Source organism: Grus americana, chromosome 1, assembly GCF_028858705.1.
Source record: "Grus americana isolate bGruAme1 chromosome 1, bGruAme1.mat, whole genome shotgun sequence".
NCBI lineage: Eukaryota > Metazoa > Chordata > Aves > Gruiformes > Gruidae > Grus > Grus americana.
In genome coordinates this window covers 53,202,783-53,220,948 of record NC_072852.1, presented here as the reverse complement: position 1 = coordinate 53,220,948, position 18,166 = coordinate 53,202,783, and the positions used below count along the sequence as shown (strand labels likewise).

Below are 18,166 nucleotides of genomic sequence, written 5' to 3'. Positions count from 1 at the left end.
TTTCTAAAAGTACCTTCCAAGAGCTGATGATCCCTTAAAGCTTCTGCTGTTAAAACAGTCTTCCCACAACCTGCCATTCCATAAACGGTGACCCAGCCTGGATCACTTCCCAAGCAACACAGTTTCTGTTTAATAGCATCTACGAGTTTTGGCCGAGTGACAAACACAACTGGTCTCTGTGGTACACCTCCTTCACAGAGAATTGTCTTAACTAAAGTTAAAAAACAAGAAACAAGAAAATTAAAAGTAATTTCTAAATGCGATGCCTCTTCAAACCAAACCAAACAACTTCCCACCTCAAATAACTAGTGGGCTTCCCCCCATATACCTTGTGTTCCATACAAATGGTCTAAAAACTACTGGACTCAACACCAAATACTGAAAAAAAATACTGCTTTTTAGAAATAAATTACTTAACAGGTAACAAGCTTCCTGCCTACAATAGTGTTCCAATTAATAACTACATTTTATGCAAGCTAATTATCTTTTCACTTCTAGGGACTGAAGTAACTAACAGCTCCAACAAAAACTATGGCAAACACAGGAGCTCAACATTACTTTACCCAACTATCAAGTCACTTTCTCAGCCAGAAGTTACCACCCCATGGTCACAGCAAAAAAGAAAGTGTGCTGTGTAAGGCTTGTACATTGTAGTTAACAGCACAACACTGTGGTCCAAGCAAGACTTCCTTTGATTTAAGCTAAGATAGCATGACTTGCAATAGAGCAGGTAAAAGATAGCAGGAAAGGAAATGTGCACTTTATCTGTCGAACTGCTGGCCACAAAGTGGCCACATGCAGTGCCGTACTGTACTGATAACCTTTGGGAAATTGCATTCAGGTAATCAAAATTCCACATGTCTATGACACTTCTTAAAATGCAGAGTGCTAGTAAATATGGCAGTTAGTCATATCCAGTTGGAAGGTTCTTCCCATTAGAAACTATCAATTTATTTCATGTCAAACAAAGATGATACCGATGACAATGTAGGTAAAAGTTAGGAACTCATGTGGGGTAACTAAAAGATCTGGTGGAGAGAATTAAGCAACCTAATTAACTAGATCAACTATCAGACTGCAGGCTAAGAGATTACAGATTACTCTTCAAGATAAATGTCAGAATTTTGGAGGCTACAACTTTTTATGTTAGATTCCACTTCTTTAAAATATACAAATAACAGTCTTTCATGTACAACAAAAATGTTACAATTTAGAGAGAAGTGTGAGAGCTTCAGGTTTCCTGACTTTTAAAATAAACATTAATTAACACGAACATTCTCAAGATGACCTACTAAAGTCATAACTGTTGTAACTCTCTTGACATCATAAATATATGAAATACAGAAATACTGACTACTACACTACCAAAACAAGTGAATGCACTCCTTTTTCATTGGAACAGGTATTACAGATAGTCACTTAGTAAGGAATAAAAAACGCAACTTGTCTTTTACTTTCAAGCACAAGGATTGGTGTAGTTACACTGACCGTATGAAGTCATTCCATCCATTGAACTCTTTCTGTTACCAGAGGAGATGGCAGGGATGCCATCCTGAAGAAGCGCAGCAAGATCTCTGTACCCTTCATGAAGTAGTGCATTATAAAAGGATCTATATGAATTATTATCTTTTGTAAGAATAATGTTTATAAGCATAGCTGCTTTCTCCTTCTGTGTATTCTAGAAAAAACATTAAAAGAGATGTTATACAAAACTAAAATGCCTTATAAATCATCTATCACTCTATCAATTATAGACTGTTTATAGTTACAGAAATAGCCTTCAACTTGACCAAGCCCTTAACTCAACCTTATGAAGTGCAATAAAAACTGCATGCTAGGCACACGCTTAAGAATTTGCTAAAGCTAGGAATGAGATAGACGGAAATGACTGTTTTTAAAAAGGATCATAAAACATGTGAGTAGACTACGAAGATAAATAACAGTGAGAGACAATTCTACCTGTTGCTTCACTCTCTCCTCCTCCTGTAATGTTAGTACTTCATCAGAAATCATACGATCCATAATATAAGAGGTCTTGATGTCCTTTTCCAATGCTTGGCGATGCATAAGTAAATAATTTCTACTCTTGACATCCATATTTCTTCAGTGTGAAAAAGAAGACGGGTGAGGAAGTCCAGTTGGAACCAGAACATAACATACAAGAGAGTTCTTAAAACCAAAATTCATGAGCTATTTTAAATCAGAAAAAGTAGCAGAGCAACTGCATTAGTGGAAAATACAGTGAATCTTCAAACTCATACCACAAACTGCAGAAAGCTAAAAAAATTAGTTGGTTTTTTTACTTTCTGTCTTGATAAAGAGACTTTCATACTACTGTTAGATGAATTTAATTGTACTGTTTATGACTCACTAGTCTAGCTTAGCTGGACAGTACAGTAATATCAAGAAAACACCAGCAAAATCTAATATTCCCTTTCAACAGCATAAAAAAAGGCATCGTAATAGTTCAGAAGCTACTGTGAATATGAATAGTATTCTTGAAATATTGTTTAGATGCCATATGCTACTATGTTCAATAAAAACATCCAGCTGAGCATTATTATAATTAATCTGACTACAGTATTTCTCTGATTGCTCCACTTGGAAGAATATAAAGCAGGTATAAAAATAATTTCAGTCTTTAATAACGAATTAGACTCATAGCAAAACTTTTGTGCTCACTACGTGAATGCAAGTTTTCACTAAAAAAGTAGATATGTACTGCTAATTCTGAAGAAAAAAGTTTTAGTCCTTTTCCACATTTCTATGAGTTTATGTTTATGAATACTTGCAGAATCAAAGAATCACAGTCTGTGCAAGCTTCTCACATACTAGGAACTTGCTAAATGTCTCTATGAAAAGGTCTTCTCCCTGCCCACTACATCCCTCAAATTTTTTAAGTCCTTGGATCATGTGATTGGGACAACAGGGTGAGAAAGAGGTCTGGTCTCGTGGCTGACAGCACTGGGCAGAACAACAACAGAAAATAAACACCCCGTATACCAAAGCCCACAAGATAACCTCGATGTTGTCTCCAAGTTCTGGACTCCATGCAAATACACTCAGATCTCAACACACAATGGATGATGGCGCACCCAACGCTGCCGATGACTGAGCTATACCTTCCTTTGTCAGCATATGATACACAACTATAAATTTGCATTCTTCCTCTAGTCATAAAAAAAAAAAATGCCTGAAGACAATATAAGGTGAAAACTACCGTCTACCATGCCAAGGTTTTTCAGTACCGATCAGCTGCCCCTGACAGTCCCTAATGACCCCAGTGATCTCTCCGCTCCTGCACAAGGACCGGAGGCTCCGCGGGCAATCGCAAGCTCCTCCACGGAGCAGCTACGCGGCTGCCCGCGGAAGCCTTCACCTTTCCCTTCGTTCCCTCCGTCGGGAGCCGGGCAGACGCAGAACAGCGGCCTTTGGCTAAGCCCGGCATGGAGCGTCTCCTCCGCCGTACTGACAGAATTCCCTATTTGCACTGAAAATTATGTGGTTATGAAAGTAGAAAGAAAAAGATAATCACGCGTGAAGCAAACACAAAAAGAAAGCGCCCCACAAACACACAAAACAAAGGGTTACCTCACACCCAGACACGCCTCACCGGAGCCGCAGCTACCAGCTGCAGGGAGAATGAAACAGAAACCGAAGCGCTCAGAACCAGCCGCCTGCCGCCGCCGCCCCCCACCCTGCCGGGGCGCCGGCCCGGGGGGCTCTGCCCGGCAACCTCCGCAACTTTCCCCCCCAAGGCGGGGGGGTGGAAGCCGCCTCCGCTGCGGAGAGCTCTGGAGCCGCAGACTGGAGTCAGCCTCAGGGGCGCCGCGGCGAAACCGCCGGGGCACGGCCCCTCCTCGTCCCTTCCCTCCCTCTCCGCCACCGCCGCTCACCTGGCGGGCAGCGCGGGGCCGTCAGGAGCAGCCAGCAACAAGTTTTCGCCTCACCCCGAGAAGATGCCGCTAGCCCGCACCAGGGAACCAGCGCGCCGCTAAGAACTTCCTCTTTCCGGGCCCGGGGGTGGGAGAAGGGCCGAGCCGGCCCTTGCCCTCCCCGGCGGCCGGCAGCAGCCCGGCCCCCGCGCGGAACAAAGCCCAGCGCTGTCGCGCCGGCGCAGAGCCGCGGAGGTTCAGCTGGCTCGGCGGAGCGGCGGGAGTGCGCCTGACGTGGCGCGCTGCAGGCTGGGGGAGCGGCTGCGGCTGCCAACGGTCGCAACGGGCGAGGCGCCAAGCGCTGGCCCGGGCCAGTGGTAGGGCTCCGGGGCGCGTAAGCGTGGTCACGGCCCTCCCCGCCTTGCAGCTGGCGCCGGAGGAAGCGCTGAGGGTACGGAGGGTGGCCGGGCGGAGGAGCGTGGCAGCGGAGTGGAGTGGGTGTCGGACTGCCGAGGGAGGAGGGAAAGGCGCCCTGAAGTGCTGGGGGTCGGGGGCGCCGCGGGCGGCCCCTGGAGTGACAGGGCCGCGGGAGGTCGTCGGGGTGGGGGAGGCCTGCTCCGAGGGCGGGCGGGGGGCTCCTGGGCTGGGGGAAGTTTCCTGGGGGCCCCGAGAGCGAAGGGGATGTGGAAGTGCCCTGGAGGGGAGGGGGCAGCCGCTGGGTGCCCCAGACCGAGCACAGGCAGGGCTGTCCCGGGGGCAAGGAAGGGTCTGGGAGGGTCTGCGGGGAGCTGCGGTCCTTCCTCTGTATTGCACGGGGTTGCGCTCTGAAGGTGTCCTTGTTAAAGCCGAGTTCTTGTTCCTGTATTAAACTGTTTTCCTAACTACCATCCAGATCTCTTCATTTTAACTTCATAATACGTGCTCTCGATCCCAGAAGTGTTTTAGAAGTTACAAAACAGCATTTTTGCTCTTCTTGGGGGAGAGCAAGAGATGTTTTTTTCCTCCATACTTCAAACTCCGAGCGTGCTTCTTAGTACTGTGACTCACAAACAGCTCAAAGCTTCATGCTGTTGTGACAGATTTAGATTTTAAACAGTGCCTTTTACATGTCTATGTGACTATGTAAATATCTCTAATATTTAAATATACTCTGACATGGGACTAAGCTGCAATACTGCAAAGTGATCCAGAAAGAAGCACAACATTTTTGTCTCAAATTGTGCTAAAGCGAATTCATCAGGGATCTAGTAGTCTATTTCGACCAGTATGCTGGAAGATTTTAGACTTAAAAATTCCACTCTGTACTTCCACTTGGTTAGAATATGAGCTTTTGTACTGCTCGAAATCAGAGATTCACGTTGCCTGACTCTCTTTGGACCTTAATTTTAGCAAAGTGGAAATTACAGCTTTTCTTTTATCTAGACGCATTATTTCATTAATCTGTATTTTTCTATTAATGGTTTTCTATTAACTGATGTCTGTGGTTTTACAGATGACATGAAATCATTACAACAGAACTATTTCAAAATTAAAGCTTGATTTGCAATCCATTTTTAAAAATGAGAAAATTAATTTTCTCCTTCAATATGGAGTATGCAATACATTTTTTTAAAATTACAAATAAAACTGGATAGTGAAATTACTGACAAAGTTGTGACAGTAATCAACTATAAAAAGAAATACCATGCTTTCAGTCTTTGTGATTTCAGATATATCTTCCAAATGGCTTGTGGTACAACAACTAAAACATTTCTGGAAAGCTGAAATTAGCTGAAGTTTTAAAAGTTCAGTTTGAGAAAATATGAAAGCAATGCTCTATCGTATTGAACACAAAATTTTTCACAAAGTCTTATGAAAGTATTGTGACACTTTAAAAAAGTTCACATAACTAGAAGACATAGTGATCACCAAAGTAAACGTTTTCTGGGGGCATATTTGTGTAACTAAAGGGCAAAAGGTTATATTTGAGGATGGTTAGAAGTAGCTAGTCCTTTTTCATTTTGTTGTTGTATTTTGTTTTGTTTGTGGGGTTTTTTCCCTAGGTCTTTTGCTTCTGCATTTTAAGAACAGAAAATGTCTGAAGTTAAGCAGAGGAAAAAAGGTATTTCTTCATCGAAGACCAGTGAAGGTTCACCAAAGGTTGAGAAGCACAGTAACTCTGGGAAGCTGGCAAGTCCCAGGACCAGCAATAATCGGAGTTCCTTTTGGATGGACTCACGGACAACTTTGAGCATAATTTCCCTTGCTGTTTGCCTGGTGCTGACCTGGTAGGTAACCCTCTAAAGTGGATTTTAGTACTTTTGTTTGTATTCTGTACTGTATTCAGTCATGGTACTATGATTAGTTACATTTGAATATAGCATTTGGGTTAAGTGACTATAGAAACATGTTAAAGCTAGAAGGATCAAGAAAAGAAAAGCAGTATTCACAAGTATGGAAACATTGTTATACAGTGAGGGATTATAGAAGCTTGATCTGTTCTTTCGTGTTGAAAGTTTAAAAGGTGCCTTGCTCATGAATTGTAAATACCTGCCTTGGAGACTACATCTAGCTGTGAAGAGCAACTTAATATGACAATGAATACAACAAGGCTCATTTGGCAGGTAATAAATAATTCAACAGGAGAAGTGGAGTTTTTCTGTAAATAATTTGCTCAGCAGTGTGCTAAATTGTTCATCAGGTGGAGTCTTCAAGTAAAGGTCAAATATCTTTGTAAAATATGTTTTAGAATATCTTAGCGGCATCAGAACCTTAGTTCCATCATGCAGAAATTATATGAAATTTTCAGAACTCTAGTGCAAGAAATTAGTCCAGATTATTACACTCTAAATGTCAATCTGAAAATTTAGGTAAAATTTGTTCTCATTTTAATATTGTCCAGATTTCATTATCTAAATCTTTGAGAAACATAACAACATAGTAGAATAAAATGATTAGTGATGCTTCTGCTTACTGTTTGATGTATATCTGTTTATGTCTGTTTTGCATTTATCTCTCTGTAGCTAGCATTTTAGCTTTTATTGCCTAAGTTATTTTGTATAGACTGTTGTAGATGTTTTGAAACTTATAATTGCTATGCAATATAAATAAATAAATATCAATTTATGAAAGCACAAGTATTTTAAATAAACTCTATTGTTCTAGATAAAATTGTTCTTACTACTGAGAGTAGACCCCTGCATAGTCTACAATAAGCTTTGTTTTGGGATTAATAAACATCCAGCAAAATTCAGGGGGTTTTTTGCTTGGTTTTCTCGTTTCTGTTTTAACTGGACAAAGTGCTTACAGTTCAGAAAGTTCCCAAGTTCACAGTAAATGAATCTTGTATGTATATAAAGCACAGGACTGAGATCTGTACTGTTCAAAGCTAGCATCATCATAACAGTAACTATACAAGCTTTACCATGATGCACCATATGTTCTTGAATGGTTACAATTAAACATTAGAGTTAATTAGCCTAAATCCAAAGACTTCTATGTATGATATCTTAATGCTTTACAAGAAAGTCCAAATTATTTTTTGTGTTTTATTTCCACCCGTTAAATAATATTTTATCAATAAAATATAGTGCCTTACCTGTGAAGCAATGCATTGCAAGCATGCAACGGCCTCCCTATGTGAGTAGTCTTATCGGACGTTTTTCCTGTTTGAATGGCATACTGTGTAAGAATAAAGCACATCTCTGGATGTTTCCTCATTTTCCCACCTCTATTGAATATAACTCCCGTATGAAGACAATTGATAAACTTCATTAAACCCTAATATTTTTTTTCTTTCATATATTGAGCTAGCAAATTCTGTGAGCATAAACCCCTGCAGTAACAGATTGCTGTGTATTGGGTCCTGGAACACTTAATATTTGCTAGTTATGTAATTACATTTACTATTTATTTGCAATTTGCAGGTTCCTATTTCATCAGTCAAGTCAATTTGCTGATATGGAAAAAAAATACAATTTTTTACAGCAAGAAGCTGAAAAATTCCTGGATGTTGAAAATAAAGTTAACTTAATTTCTGAAAAGGTAATCATTAGCATCTTAATGGAATAATCTCTGGTGAACATTTGTCATTGGTTTACTTTGTTGTCATTTAGTTAAATTTATCTGACAGTTTTAAAATAAATTTTTATAACATGTTCTACTTGCCTGTGAATAGGCCTTTGGAGAATATTTCATGTGACTAAACGTGTCAATCTATACCATTGTTCAAGTATATGAATATAATGGTTATATCTCAGTATTATTTTTTAGACACTAAACTATTTTTTAAAACTTACCTTTATGCACATACTTCATTTTAACAGTACTGTTCTGTGTATAATACGTTGATTTGAAGAAAATTTACAGGTGTTTTTATGTAGGAAACCCACTCTAATAATATGAAGGACATAATGAAGTGATAGTAGTATTTTTTCATTGCTGTTTTATTTTCTTATCTATGTGTGACACTGTCAAGTAGAACTTGGGCTGGCTGCCGAATTATTCCCTGTATCTTAGAGATAACGATGGGAGTATGGCATGGCTTATGCCTGTGATGTTGTTTTAGCACTGATCTCATAATGATGTAATTTATGCATGATGTAATTTGGATATTTATATACCATACTTCAGATTGCAAAATGTTGCATGGGATCTAGGTAGCATGATACATTTAAAAAAAAAACAAAAACAAAAAACAAATCCCAAACCAACCCAAACCCACCATAGAAAATAGGGGATTGACAACAAAGAAAATAGCATGTATTCTGTAGAAATTCAACAATAAACATACCCTTTTCAATGACTTTTTCATGCTAGGTTGATCAACAGTATTTTAAAGATGAAATATGAAAACAAATCATATAGGAGCTTTGTAACAAAGTGGCTTCTGAGGGACTTTATTTAACATAGAATAAATGCAAATGGTTTTCTATTCTTACTTTCTTTAAGTATACATGGATATTGTTTTGTGTTATAAATGCAGCTTGAGTCTTCTGAAAGTATCCTACGAGAAGCTGCCTCATCCAGCTCTGTGATGACTGAGTTTGAGCAGGAAGTATCTTCTCTTCATAACATCATAAATGATATTCAGAACAATGAGCAGATTCTCTCTAGAAAGATGCAGAGCATTAATGAGAAGTTCCAAAATGTTACAAATTCCTGGAGAAGAAACTTGGATGAAATGAATACAAACACTAGTGGTTTAAAATCTGAAGTGAAGTTCATACATACAGAAGTTACTTCCCAAATTAATGAAGTTGACCAAAGAATTAAATCCCTTTCAGAAAGAGTAAAAGATTTGGAAGACAGTACAGCCAGAAATATTAAAACACTAAAAAGGCAAGAAGATGATGAATTCTCTAGAGTTGAACAAAAACTGGACTTACATGCAAAGGCAGTTGAAAAGCTAGAAGAACAGCAGAATAGTCTGGTAGCCAAGGACACAGACCTGAATCAGAAACTTGCGAACTGTGAACCTAAAATTGAGGAGTGCAAGACCCATTTGCCAACAATTGAAAATGCTATTCACTCTATTCTTAGATTATCAAGTGAATTGCTAAGCATGGAGAAAAAGATAGAGGACTTGACAACACAGCTATATACTGTGGAAAATGATATGTTGAAAACTGCTTCTGATACAATGGCAATGCAAAAGGTTCTTGAAGGCATACAACACAATGACAGCATATTGAAAGTGCAAAATGAAATAGTGGTTTTAAAAGAAGTAGTGCATGACATAAAAGTATCTTCAAAAGTAGAAGAAATAACTTTAGAAAGCTATAACTTAGAAAATGACCAGAATGGGGATAAGTGAATTTGGACTTAGGGTTTTCATTGATGAAAGAGCACTTTAATCTATTATAAATAACGTGACTCCAACATACGTTGAGGGTAGCTGAAATATTGCCATCAATTTAAATAGGCATTGGATCAGACTGAAAGGCAAAATAATAAAGAGGTTAGAGAGCAAAAAATACTCCTCCTTGTGTTGGAGGAGGCAAGGAGTATTTTCTTAAATGAAGATTATTTTCAGCTTATTTATTAAAAAATCATTTTTATTAAAATGAAATTTGAAGCAAAGTATTTAGATTTAAGAAAAAAAACTTGGAGATGTTAGATTAAAATTTCCATTTCATTCTCACTACCTTGGTTTTTACATTTTTCCTTTTTGTATTATGTTCTATGGAGTTGTAACACAATGAACAATTAAGTTCATATCTCTAGGCAGATATGCATGTACCTAGCTTTTAACATATTATATACCATAATGGTTTTGTGCTTACGGTACAGACTTCTCAATGTCAGAGTTGTTACTGGGATCTAAATATTTTATTATGTGCAGGAAAGCACTAAGTACATTTTTAACAGCTGAAGCTTATATACAACAGCATTACAGAAAACACTAGTAAAGTACCCCTTACTGAAAGCCTTCTCTTGCACTGGTATTCACATGCAGGGGGGTTCAGAGCAGCTGGTATTATCTTTTATTTCTTGGACCCCATGCAAGTGGCCTCCTTAAACCTCATTCCCAGCTTTGTCAAACTTTCTAAAGTCACTGGCATAGTTTTGTTCTGAAGTCGTTGGACTACATAGAGACTGAAGGTCTTATTAACAGACATTCCTGTTATATTCTTCCATCATTTAATTTGCAAGTTTGCTGTGATCAGTCATACTATTAGTTTGGGGGTTTGTTTGTTTGTTTTGGGGGGGGTTGTTTGTTATGGTGCTGTTAGAAACAAGTTTTACCCTTTTCTTTTGTAGAATGTTCTCTGTTAGGCATTGCATGACTTGTCTGGTAGTGCATTTCAAAGGGGAAAAAACTTAACAGTGTCACTGACATTGTTTCCCAAAGTCTGGTGGACCAAGAGCTGCAAAAGCAATTAATGAAAGCCAGGGAGTTATGTACTCGGGGGCACAGAATAGCTAATTTATCCATAGGTCTAATAGATCTACTTACACAGGATGTAGCACTACCTAATATGCCTGATAGCTGTTCATTGAAATTTGGATCTCAGGACTATCAGAAATTTGTCTCTACAGACTTATATCTTGGTAATTTCCAATTCCTGAACTCAGGAAAAGAGATTGCTTAGTAGACAGTATGAACCCATAACATTTATGACTTAATCAGGTTTAAGTTAAATTATTCTGGTTTTCTACCTTCATTTATCTAGAACTCTACTGAAATCTTGACTAAACAGTTAATGCTGCCCATTCAAGAGACTATTAAACCACCATTTCTCAATGTTATAAAGTCTTTCAATTTCATATATTTATTGCTTATGTATAGATTTGTATCTGTTTATATTCAATAAAATATATTGCAGTGGATTGCCCTGTCCTGGTGCATAATCTAATTCAAAATAAATTGCTCTCCCAGAAGAGAGTATGGAATAAATACTGTAGTGTTCAGTCATCCATTACAAAATACTACTCTATATGGAAATGGTTTTAAATACTTTTTCCAAGTGTGTTTCTACTTCGTGTATGTTTGGGGAAGGGTGGCTGAATTGCCTGTGGTATGCTCCCCAATTTAATGTCTTTCATCAGCCCCAACCCTACTGAAAGCTGAACGTACACGAGATTGAGCAGGACAGCCTCATCCTTACAGGGCATTACCTAGGAAACCAGCACAACTCTCCATTAGCTAAATTTTGGTTTTTAGCAAACGGTTCTGTGCTAGTGAGGAATGACGATTGCTATCAAAAAGTTTAAAATATTTATTTATTTGGTGATATTTTTACTACTCGTGTCAAGAAAAGGATTAGTCACTTAAAACTAATGATAGCCTCTTAGAATGTGTTTCAGCTTGCCCATTTGTTTTTTTTTCTCTCCAAGTTCTACACTGACTTATTGGGGATTGAACAGAATAGTATCACTCAAGTATCTTCCTTTCTTCCTCTCAAATTTGAAAACCAAGAACCAATCATTTAAAAAAAGTGAACTAGCAAATTCAGCCAAAAATCCAACAGTAGCATGAGTGTTCCCTCATTGACGTAGCTTTCATGCTTTAAGTGATGTTTTTCCTGTGAAGTATTTTGATGGCTATTTAAACAAAAGGGAACCATGCCTTATTCCTTTGGCTTTTTCTTCTGTGAACACCATGTTCAAAATACATATTTATGATTACCAAAATAAAAACACATCAGTTAATTACGGTCCATGATTTTGGGGTAAGAGAATTTTAAAGTAGGCATCTTTCTGAATCATGCAGGTTATAGGCTTAATACAAAAATTTCCGTAAATCAGAATATTGCATTTGATGACTTGTGTTTTCAGAGGTCATACTGGAAAGTCATCTAGTACCTTTCTGTAATTTTTGTTATAATAGAAGAAGTAGTAACATTTGAATACATTATGTATACTGAAAGGTAAAAAAATAATTTTTTGGTTGTGTTGCAACAGAAGTTTATTTCCTAAAGGCAGGTTTTGCACTCAATTTCAATATCAGAATAGTAAGATATTTCATTAGAGTATAGCTTTAATTTTGATGTGAGTTGTTAAGCTAGAAATCTTGTCAAATATTTTTATTTGTATCCTTCTAGTGTGAAAAGCCTTGGAACTTAATGGAAGAGCTGGAAGATCTTCAAATAATTTCTCACATTAAACATCTGCAGGAAGATATTTATACAATGAAAACATGGGCTAGCAGCATAATTAAAAAACAAGAAGAACTGCAGAAGAATTTAACAACCCTTTTTCATGCAGTTTCAAGTGTTGAACAGAATGCAGCTTCTGTAGCAAAAAACATAACTTTGACGATTGTGACAGTAAAAACTGACATAAGGCGGATTTCAGGCCTAGTCTCAGATATGACTGCACTGACAGGTTCTTTACAAACACTAGAAGATAAAGTAGAAAAAGGTGAAAAGAAGACAGTAAAAAATATTGGTGACCTGCTTACCAGTAGCATCGACCGAAGTACAGAGCTACAAAGCTTGGCATCCAGTAATGCAAGAAGAATTGAGCAAATTGAGGCAGCGTTATCTCAGTTAAGGAGTGATTTTAACAAGCATTCGAACAGACTTTTGAATCTCGAAGGTGAGAGAGCAAAAGTTCTGAAGACAGTTACATTTGCAAATGATTTAAAACCCAAGATGTACAAACTGAAAAAGGATTTTGCCATCTTGGAGCCATTAATAAATGACCTAACACTGAGAATAGGAAGATTAGTGGAGGATGTATTACGACGGGAGAAGGAAATCGTTTTACTGAATGAGAAATTGGCCAATCTAACAAGAGTTCAAACTGAGATCAAAGATATGAAAGATGAAATAACCAAGATTTCAGACATGAACTGAACACTGTGAAATACCACTGCCTAAAGAATGGTAGTGTTTGAGGAGTGGTAACTCCAGTACTAAGAAGAAAGACAATATTTAAAGGCTTCATTTAGAAGCACACCAAAACTTAACTAGAGATTTGTCCTCTTCCTTTGAAAAGGACAGAAAAAAGTCATACTGATTTCAAGGGACAAGCTGTAATGTGAGCAAAAACCATGTCATTCTGCATCTGTCTTTCTGAAGGATGACATGCTATATTTAATAAATTGCTTGTTTTGTACAATAAAACAGTGTTAAAGCATAAAATGTTGTTCTTTAGAGTTTGCTTTCATAAAGAAAGCAGGAGCCAAGACTGACACTCTTCAGGTTTCCTTTCCTGCTCCAAAGGAAGGAATAAAATTGTGGTTTCCAGATAGAGTTAAATGAGTTAGTCAAACTGCAGTAGCAATTTAGTATTTGTTTCAATATATTCACTCTATGAATGTTGTAAACTATAGCACTTTCCTTTTTTAAAATAATATTTAAAGAGGTAAATGCAGCAAAGCAAACAATTCCCAGAAATCCTCCTGATGCCTTGCAAAAAGTTTGTCACACATTTAGACGGAATAATTTGTATAAGATTTTGTGTGAGGCTTTATAATTGTAAATCATAATTGCTGTGCAGCACTGTTATGTTTTTAAAACACAGATTATATGGGGGCAACGCTTTGAAAGACCTACTAACCCCACAGATGGCTTTCTCCCAGTGTCATGGTATCTCTTCAGGAATCCTACCAGTGTTATTCGTTTATTGTTTCTTAGCCTGTAAAACACTATAGTAAGCTGCAGAATTAGCAAAGAGAAGCTGCTTGGGTCCCAAAAGGTTAGACTGATAGGAACCATTGGCAGTATTTCTGTGGTGAAGAGCAAGAGTTTAAGAGATCTGAGACATTTGAAAATGCAGTAGGTGGTACACTGAAGTAACAAGATCATGGAAGTGGGTTTAGCAGAGAAAAAGAGGGGAAAGTGCATTAATAGGAGTAAAAATAACTATAAAAGCCAATTAGGAGAGATACAGCAATTAAGAAAATCCCTATAAATTAAGTTACATCAAGAAGTATAAGCATACAGTAAGGCCTTTGTAACTTCTCAATTGTTTAGTTGGTCATACCTGAATGTCTTGCAGCCTCTGGACTCTTGATTGTACAGATGTAACCATTTCCCTCCCTTGCTATTCCCATCCTCATTCGGCATTCCATATCTTTTGGCCTGCTTCACATTGTCTCCCTTGCTTTGTTGTCCTCAGCCAACATGAAATGCTGTTTCATCAAGTTTTCCTCTTTTTGGTATGGGTCCATTCCTACCTCTGATTTTCTTGTGCCGCCTTCCAGTCCACCTGACAGCCCGCAAGGATAAACCTGACAAAAGACAAGTTTTCCTAGAAAGCATCCACAGATACCGATACCAACCAGCATCCCTTTGCTCTTGTCACACAATTCTTAAGCCAGCCCCCGGAAATAACCAAATGGCATTTCAAGGAGTCAAAAATTAAAGAACATCCAGAATGATCAGCCATGCTAAAGCGTGGGTTGTGTATCATACATGAATATACATACATATACACCCCCCCCCCATAAGAGTTTGGGATTTACATAATAAATATGTCTCATTTGTATGTTAATGCCTGGATTTCACCAAATCCACCACTCCTTTTGTGCGTGCAAATTCACGTTGGTCCCACCCAGGACAGTGCTTGGCACAACAGACGTGGCTCCCAAAAGAACACTGATACAGCTGTGTGAGACATCGATCCTCTGCATCTCACTATGGCCCACATGATGCAGTTAACAGTTACCAGTGGATTAATTGCATCATGGGCTATAGTAATTTTATTTATTTTGTTTTCAACTTTGTGAATGAACTATTTGTGGTCAGTAGCTAGTGAAAATCTTGAGAGGCAGAACTGGAGAACCAGTAGAACACTACTAAATATTTTTCGCCCAAAATATGCTAATAGCGAGGCTTTTCTCACGCAAATACAGACTGCTTACAATGAATAAATTTGCCTTCCACTGTAGAAGGAAACTGAGACTTTGGATTTAAAATGAGGAGCTATGCAAGCATCATGACAAGTTATGAAAAGAGGAGTTAAGGTAATCCCAATGTATCATGAGGATATCAGATTGTGACTAACGTGAAGTTTACTTATCTCAGCAAAATCGCCATACGTGGTTTAATCTACACAAGTGAAGTAGAAAATATGCTCCAGCTGCACAGTTAATCACGGAGTAGTCTTGACACAGCAAAAAGGTCTTTCTGGATGAAAAGAGCACACACGCTTTTTGGAGCAGTAACAAGAAAATAAGATGCGACAACTGATTTCACTTGCAACCTCCAAATTAATAGCCTCCAAATCTTAGAACACATCTACCAGTGAAAAGCCAAGTATAGAGTCCTGTTCATGGTCTCCATGGGTAGTTAAGTACGCAAAACATGTTACAGAACCATTAATTTATCTATAGATGTATGCAGACCACCCACCCTTCCTTCCCAGGTAGTGCAGGTCCAAAGCATGATGATCCTTACAGAAACTTTGTTGCTACGAGCAAGAGAAAAAGTTTTAAGTCACAGAGGTAAAGTTTACTTGAAAAAAAAATAAAAAAATCGGGGTCTAAAATTTACACACACACTGTATTGTCCTCAGAATTAAACTGAGTAATTCTCCCATAATCTGCACAGACATTACAAATCTTCATAGGCCCTTCAAGCACACACCTCCACAACCAAAGTCTTAGAGTGGCCTTGTAATTACAGCAGCATAAGGACAGAGGTCAAGCTCTTTCTACAGTGGAAAAGATGAGGCAGAGTGCGAGGTATTTTTCATAAATTTAAAGCAGACCACTAACCTCCCCTCCTCAGTTGAGTACTGTCAGCTGTCTGGCAAGCATCAGCTCGTAAAACTACAACCCTTCACTTAGTTCATTGCTAGGGGCACTCAGTGATACTCTCAACAATTTTATTCAGTTATTGAGATACTGAGGTAATAAAGAAAATGACAGCTGTGCTACTTAAAACATATCATCCCATGCAGCCCAACCTGTAGTGATGCTCAGCACGTCTTTGCTTTTAACTTAGTACACAGGTATAGAACTGGCCATTTATACTCTTGCCAGCAATTCAAAAGGGGGGGGGGGGGGGGGAAGGAGGGAAAAGGGCAAAACGAAAAAAACCCCAAACCAAAACCCCAACAGCATTAAGTGATCAGTGCTGAAAAATGACACAAAGTAATCCCAACATGTTAAAATCTGCTTTTAGACACCAAAACATCAGTTCAGCCAAGAAGCTTCTGCTAGTGACATCCCTCTCCTACAATGCTCGGAGTTAAAAAAAAATCATATTCTGTAACAATGCCACGTAGCTACTAAGCTCAGCTATCCAAGGTACTCCTATTTGCTATAAAAAAAGCAGGATGTTTATTGTTTTCACTGTGAACTACATAATTTCTGTGTAGAAATGTCAATGAATTACAACTATTTGTATTATTACAGCCCATTTTAAAATGATATGCAACCAACATGTCAGCAAGTATCAGCACAACCTGTAGTACAACCTGATACAGACACAGGGTGGGAATGGAGTTGTTATTCCAAATTTATATAGACAGGATACTTTAAACCAGAATGCTGATCTCAGCTCCGGTAATAGCAAGAAAGGCTGTTTTCTCCTTCAAAAAACAATGTACACAAGCAGCATAAACACAATCTGTGTTTTACAAAGCGCTTTTGGGTTTAGCGACTAGTCTGGAGTTATCCAAGTTATACATAGTTCAAAAAGGAGTGCCCCTTTTTGATAGAGGACTTTCCTTACAATGAACACACACATCCATCTAAAGCACTGCGGCTCCCCTGCCCCATCGTCTCAACTTTGGGAAAACATACCACACACTACGCTATAACGCAGTTATCAATGACACGGTTGACCTTTCAAATGCATTTGAATACTACGGTTTTGCCACTGAAGTTTATTTAACATATCAGTGGGTGACCCTATAAGGAACAGCATTTTCTGTGTTAAACCCCTTCATCTCAAGCACCCGAAGCCTATGGCTGAATGTCAATGAATTCAGCAGCTGCAAGGCAACACTCCCCCCCTCTCACATTTTCCACTGAAACATAACGCTAGGAGTAGCATGAAGTATATTTTCCATTTCTCAGTTACAGAAGAAAAGAACAGCTAGCTGCCCCTTGCAGTCTTATCTCAGATTTACCTTGATAAAATTATCTGAGCATCTTTAAACAGATAGTTTCAGGTCTACCCTTAAGCAGTGAGAAAACGGATTTAAGATTCTCTTATTACTGCACATATTTAAAATGGCTACACAAAGGTGACCCAATTCTAGAGAAAAATGGTGTGATTTTGCTCCACAAGGAGAATTACAAGAAACAGTCTTGAGAAATTTAGCTTATCATTGGATTACTTGACAGCCAGACTACCTCACTGCATGAGCCAAGTTTGTCTCACTCTTGTCAAATTTTAAGGCTGGCAGAAGAGTGCTCCACTTTCCCAGGATTAGAGAGAATTTGAGATGTTTTCTAGCAAACAAAGTCTACTCAGTTAAAAACACACCTTTAAAGAACCTATGATATTCAGTACACAAAAGCGATACTGTTTTTCCTAGCAAGTTGAACGGCATACAAAAGTTAAATCAGCTTTTGAAGTTAATATCAACGGTCTTGATAAAAGATCAAGTCCTCATTAACGCTCTCCTCCAAGGAAGTTCTTAGGAGCATTTAATGATTCATTAAATAATTTCAAAGCTTCCCACTCACAATGGGGCAACAAGATGTACATACTTATATCATGAAATATATTTAATTCAACACCAAAGTATTGTACAAATATTTTATTTAGACTTATGGAATTTGACTTTGCTGTATAATGCAGTTAGATACCAACCACTTTAAGAATGTGTTTACTGTCACGGTGACAGGGAAATAGAGCGGTTTTAAATTTTACTCCATGTTTTGAAAGGTAAAATTCAAAATAAGG

General features: G+C 38.4%; 2 protein-coding genes across 9 annotated transcripts in view; one reads left to right on the top strand and one right to left on the bottom strand.

Annotated features, from left to right (window-relative positions):
* The window catches only part of APAF1 (apoptotic peptidase activating factor 1), a 39,532-nt gene extending 35,433 nt beyond the window's left edge, over positions 1-4,099 (bottom strand). For 4 of the 5 annotated variants that reach the window (XR_008575440.1, XM_054813038.1, XM_054813040.1 and 1 more), the window contains exons 1-4: positions 3,897-4,030; positions 1,960-2,101; positions 1,489-1,678; positions 14-211 (exon numbers count right to left, since the gene is read on the bottom strand). Coding sequence is in view for 4 of the 5 variants with exons in the window: in XM_054813038.1 (XP_054669013.1) it covers positions 14-211; positions 1,489-1,678; positions 1,960-2,097 (526 nt within the window). In the remaining variant the exon portion in view is untranslated. Of the gene's footprint in view, positions 1-13; positions 212-1,488; positions 1,679-1,959; positions 2,102-3,591; positions 3,632-3,896 lie in introns of all 5 variants that reach the window. The other variant, XM_054813039.1, reaches the window with a different exon arrangement.
* Positions 4,100-4,134: 35 nt separating this feature from the next.
* On the top strand, positions 4,135-13,444 carry IKBIP (IKBKB interacting protein). Of its 4 annotated transcripts, XM_054813042.1 has the most exons (5): positions 4,193-4,326; positions 5,918-6,142; positions 7,781-7,898; positions 8,839-9,510; positions 12,401-13,444. In XM_054813042.1, exons 2-5 carry the CDS (start codon positions 5,949-5,951, stop codon positions 13,154-13,156), a joined length of 1,740 nt encoding a protein of 579 aa, XP_054669017.1. In that variant the 5' UTR covers positions 4,193-4,326; positions 5,918-5,948; the 3' UTR covers positions 13,157-13,444. The 4 variants fall into 4 exon arrangements, with proteins under 4 accessions (XP_054669020.1, XP_054669017.1, XP_054669019.1 ...); XM_054813045.1 differs by lacking the exon at positions 8,839-9,510 and having other exon boundaries at positions 4,135-4,252; XM_054813044.1 differs by lacking the exon at positions 8,839-9,510.
* Positions 13,445-18,166: the final 4,722 nt, after the last annotated feature.

What these genes read in the sequence shown, in the direction of transcription:
- IKBIP (XM_054813042.1), top strand. Translation starts at nt 5,949, where the DNA reads ATGTCTGAAGTTAAGCAGAGGAAAAAAGGTATTTCTTCATCGAAGACC. An exon ending in GTTTGCCTGGTGCTGACCTG is followed by an intron (nt 6,143 to 7,780) that starts GTAGGTAACCCT and finishes TGCAATTTGCAG; the next exon opens with GTTCCTATTTCATCAGTCAA. An exon ending in ATACAATGGCAATGCAAAAG is followed by an intron (nt 9,511 to 12,400) that starts GTTCTTGAAGGC and finishes GTATCCTTCTAG; the next exon opens with TGTGAAAAGCCTTGGAACTT.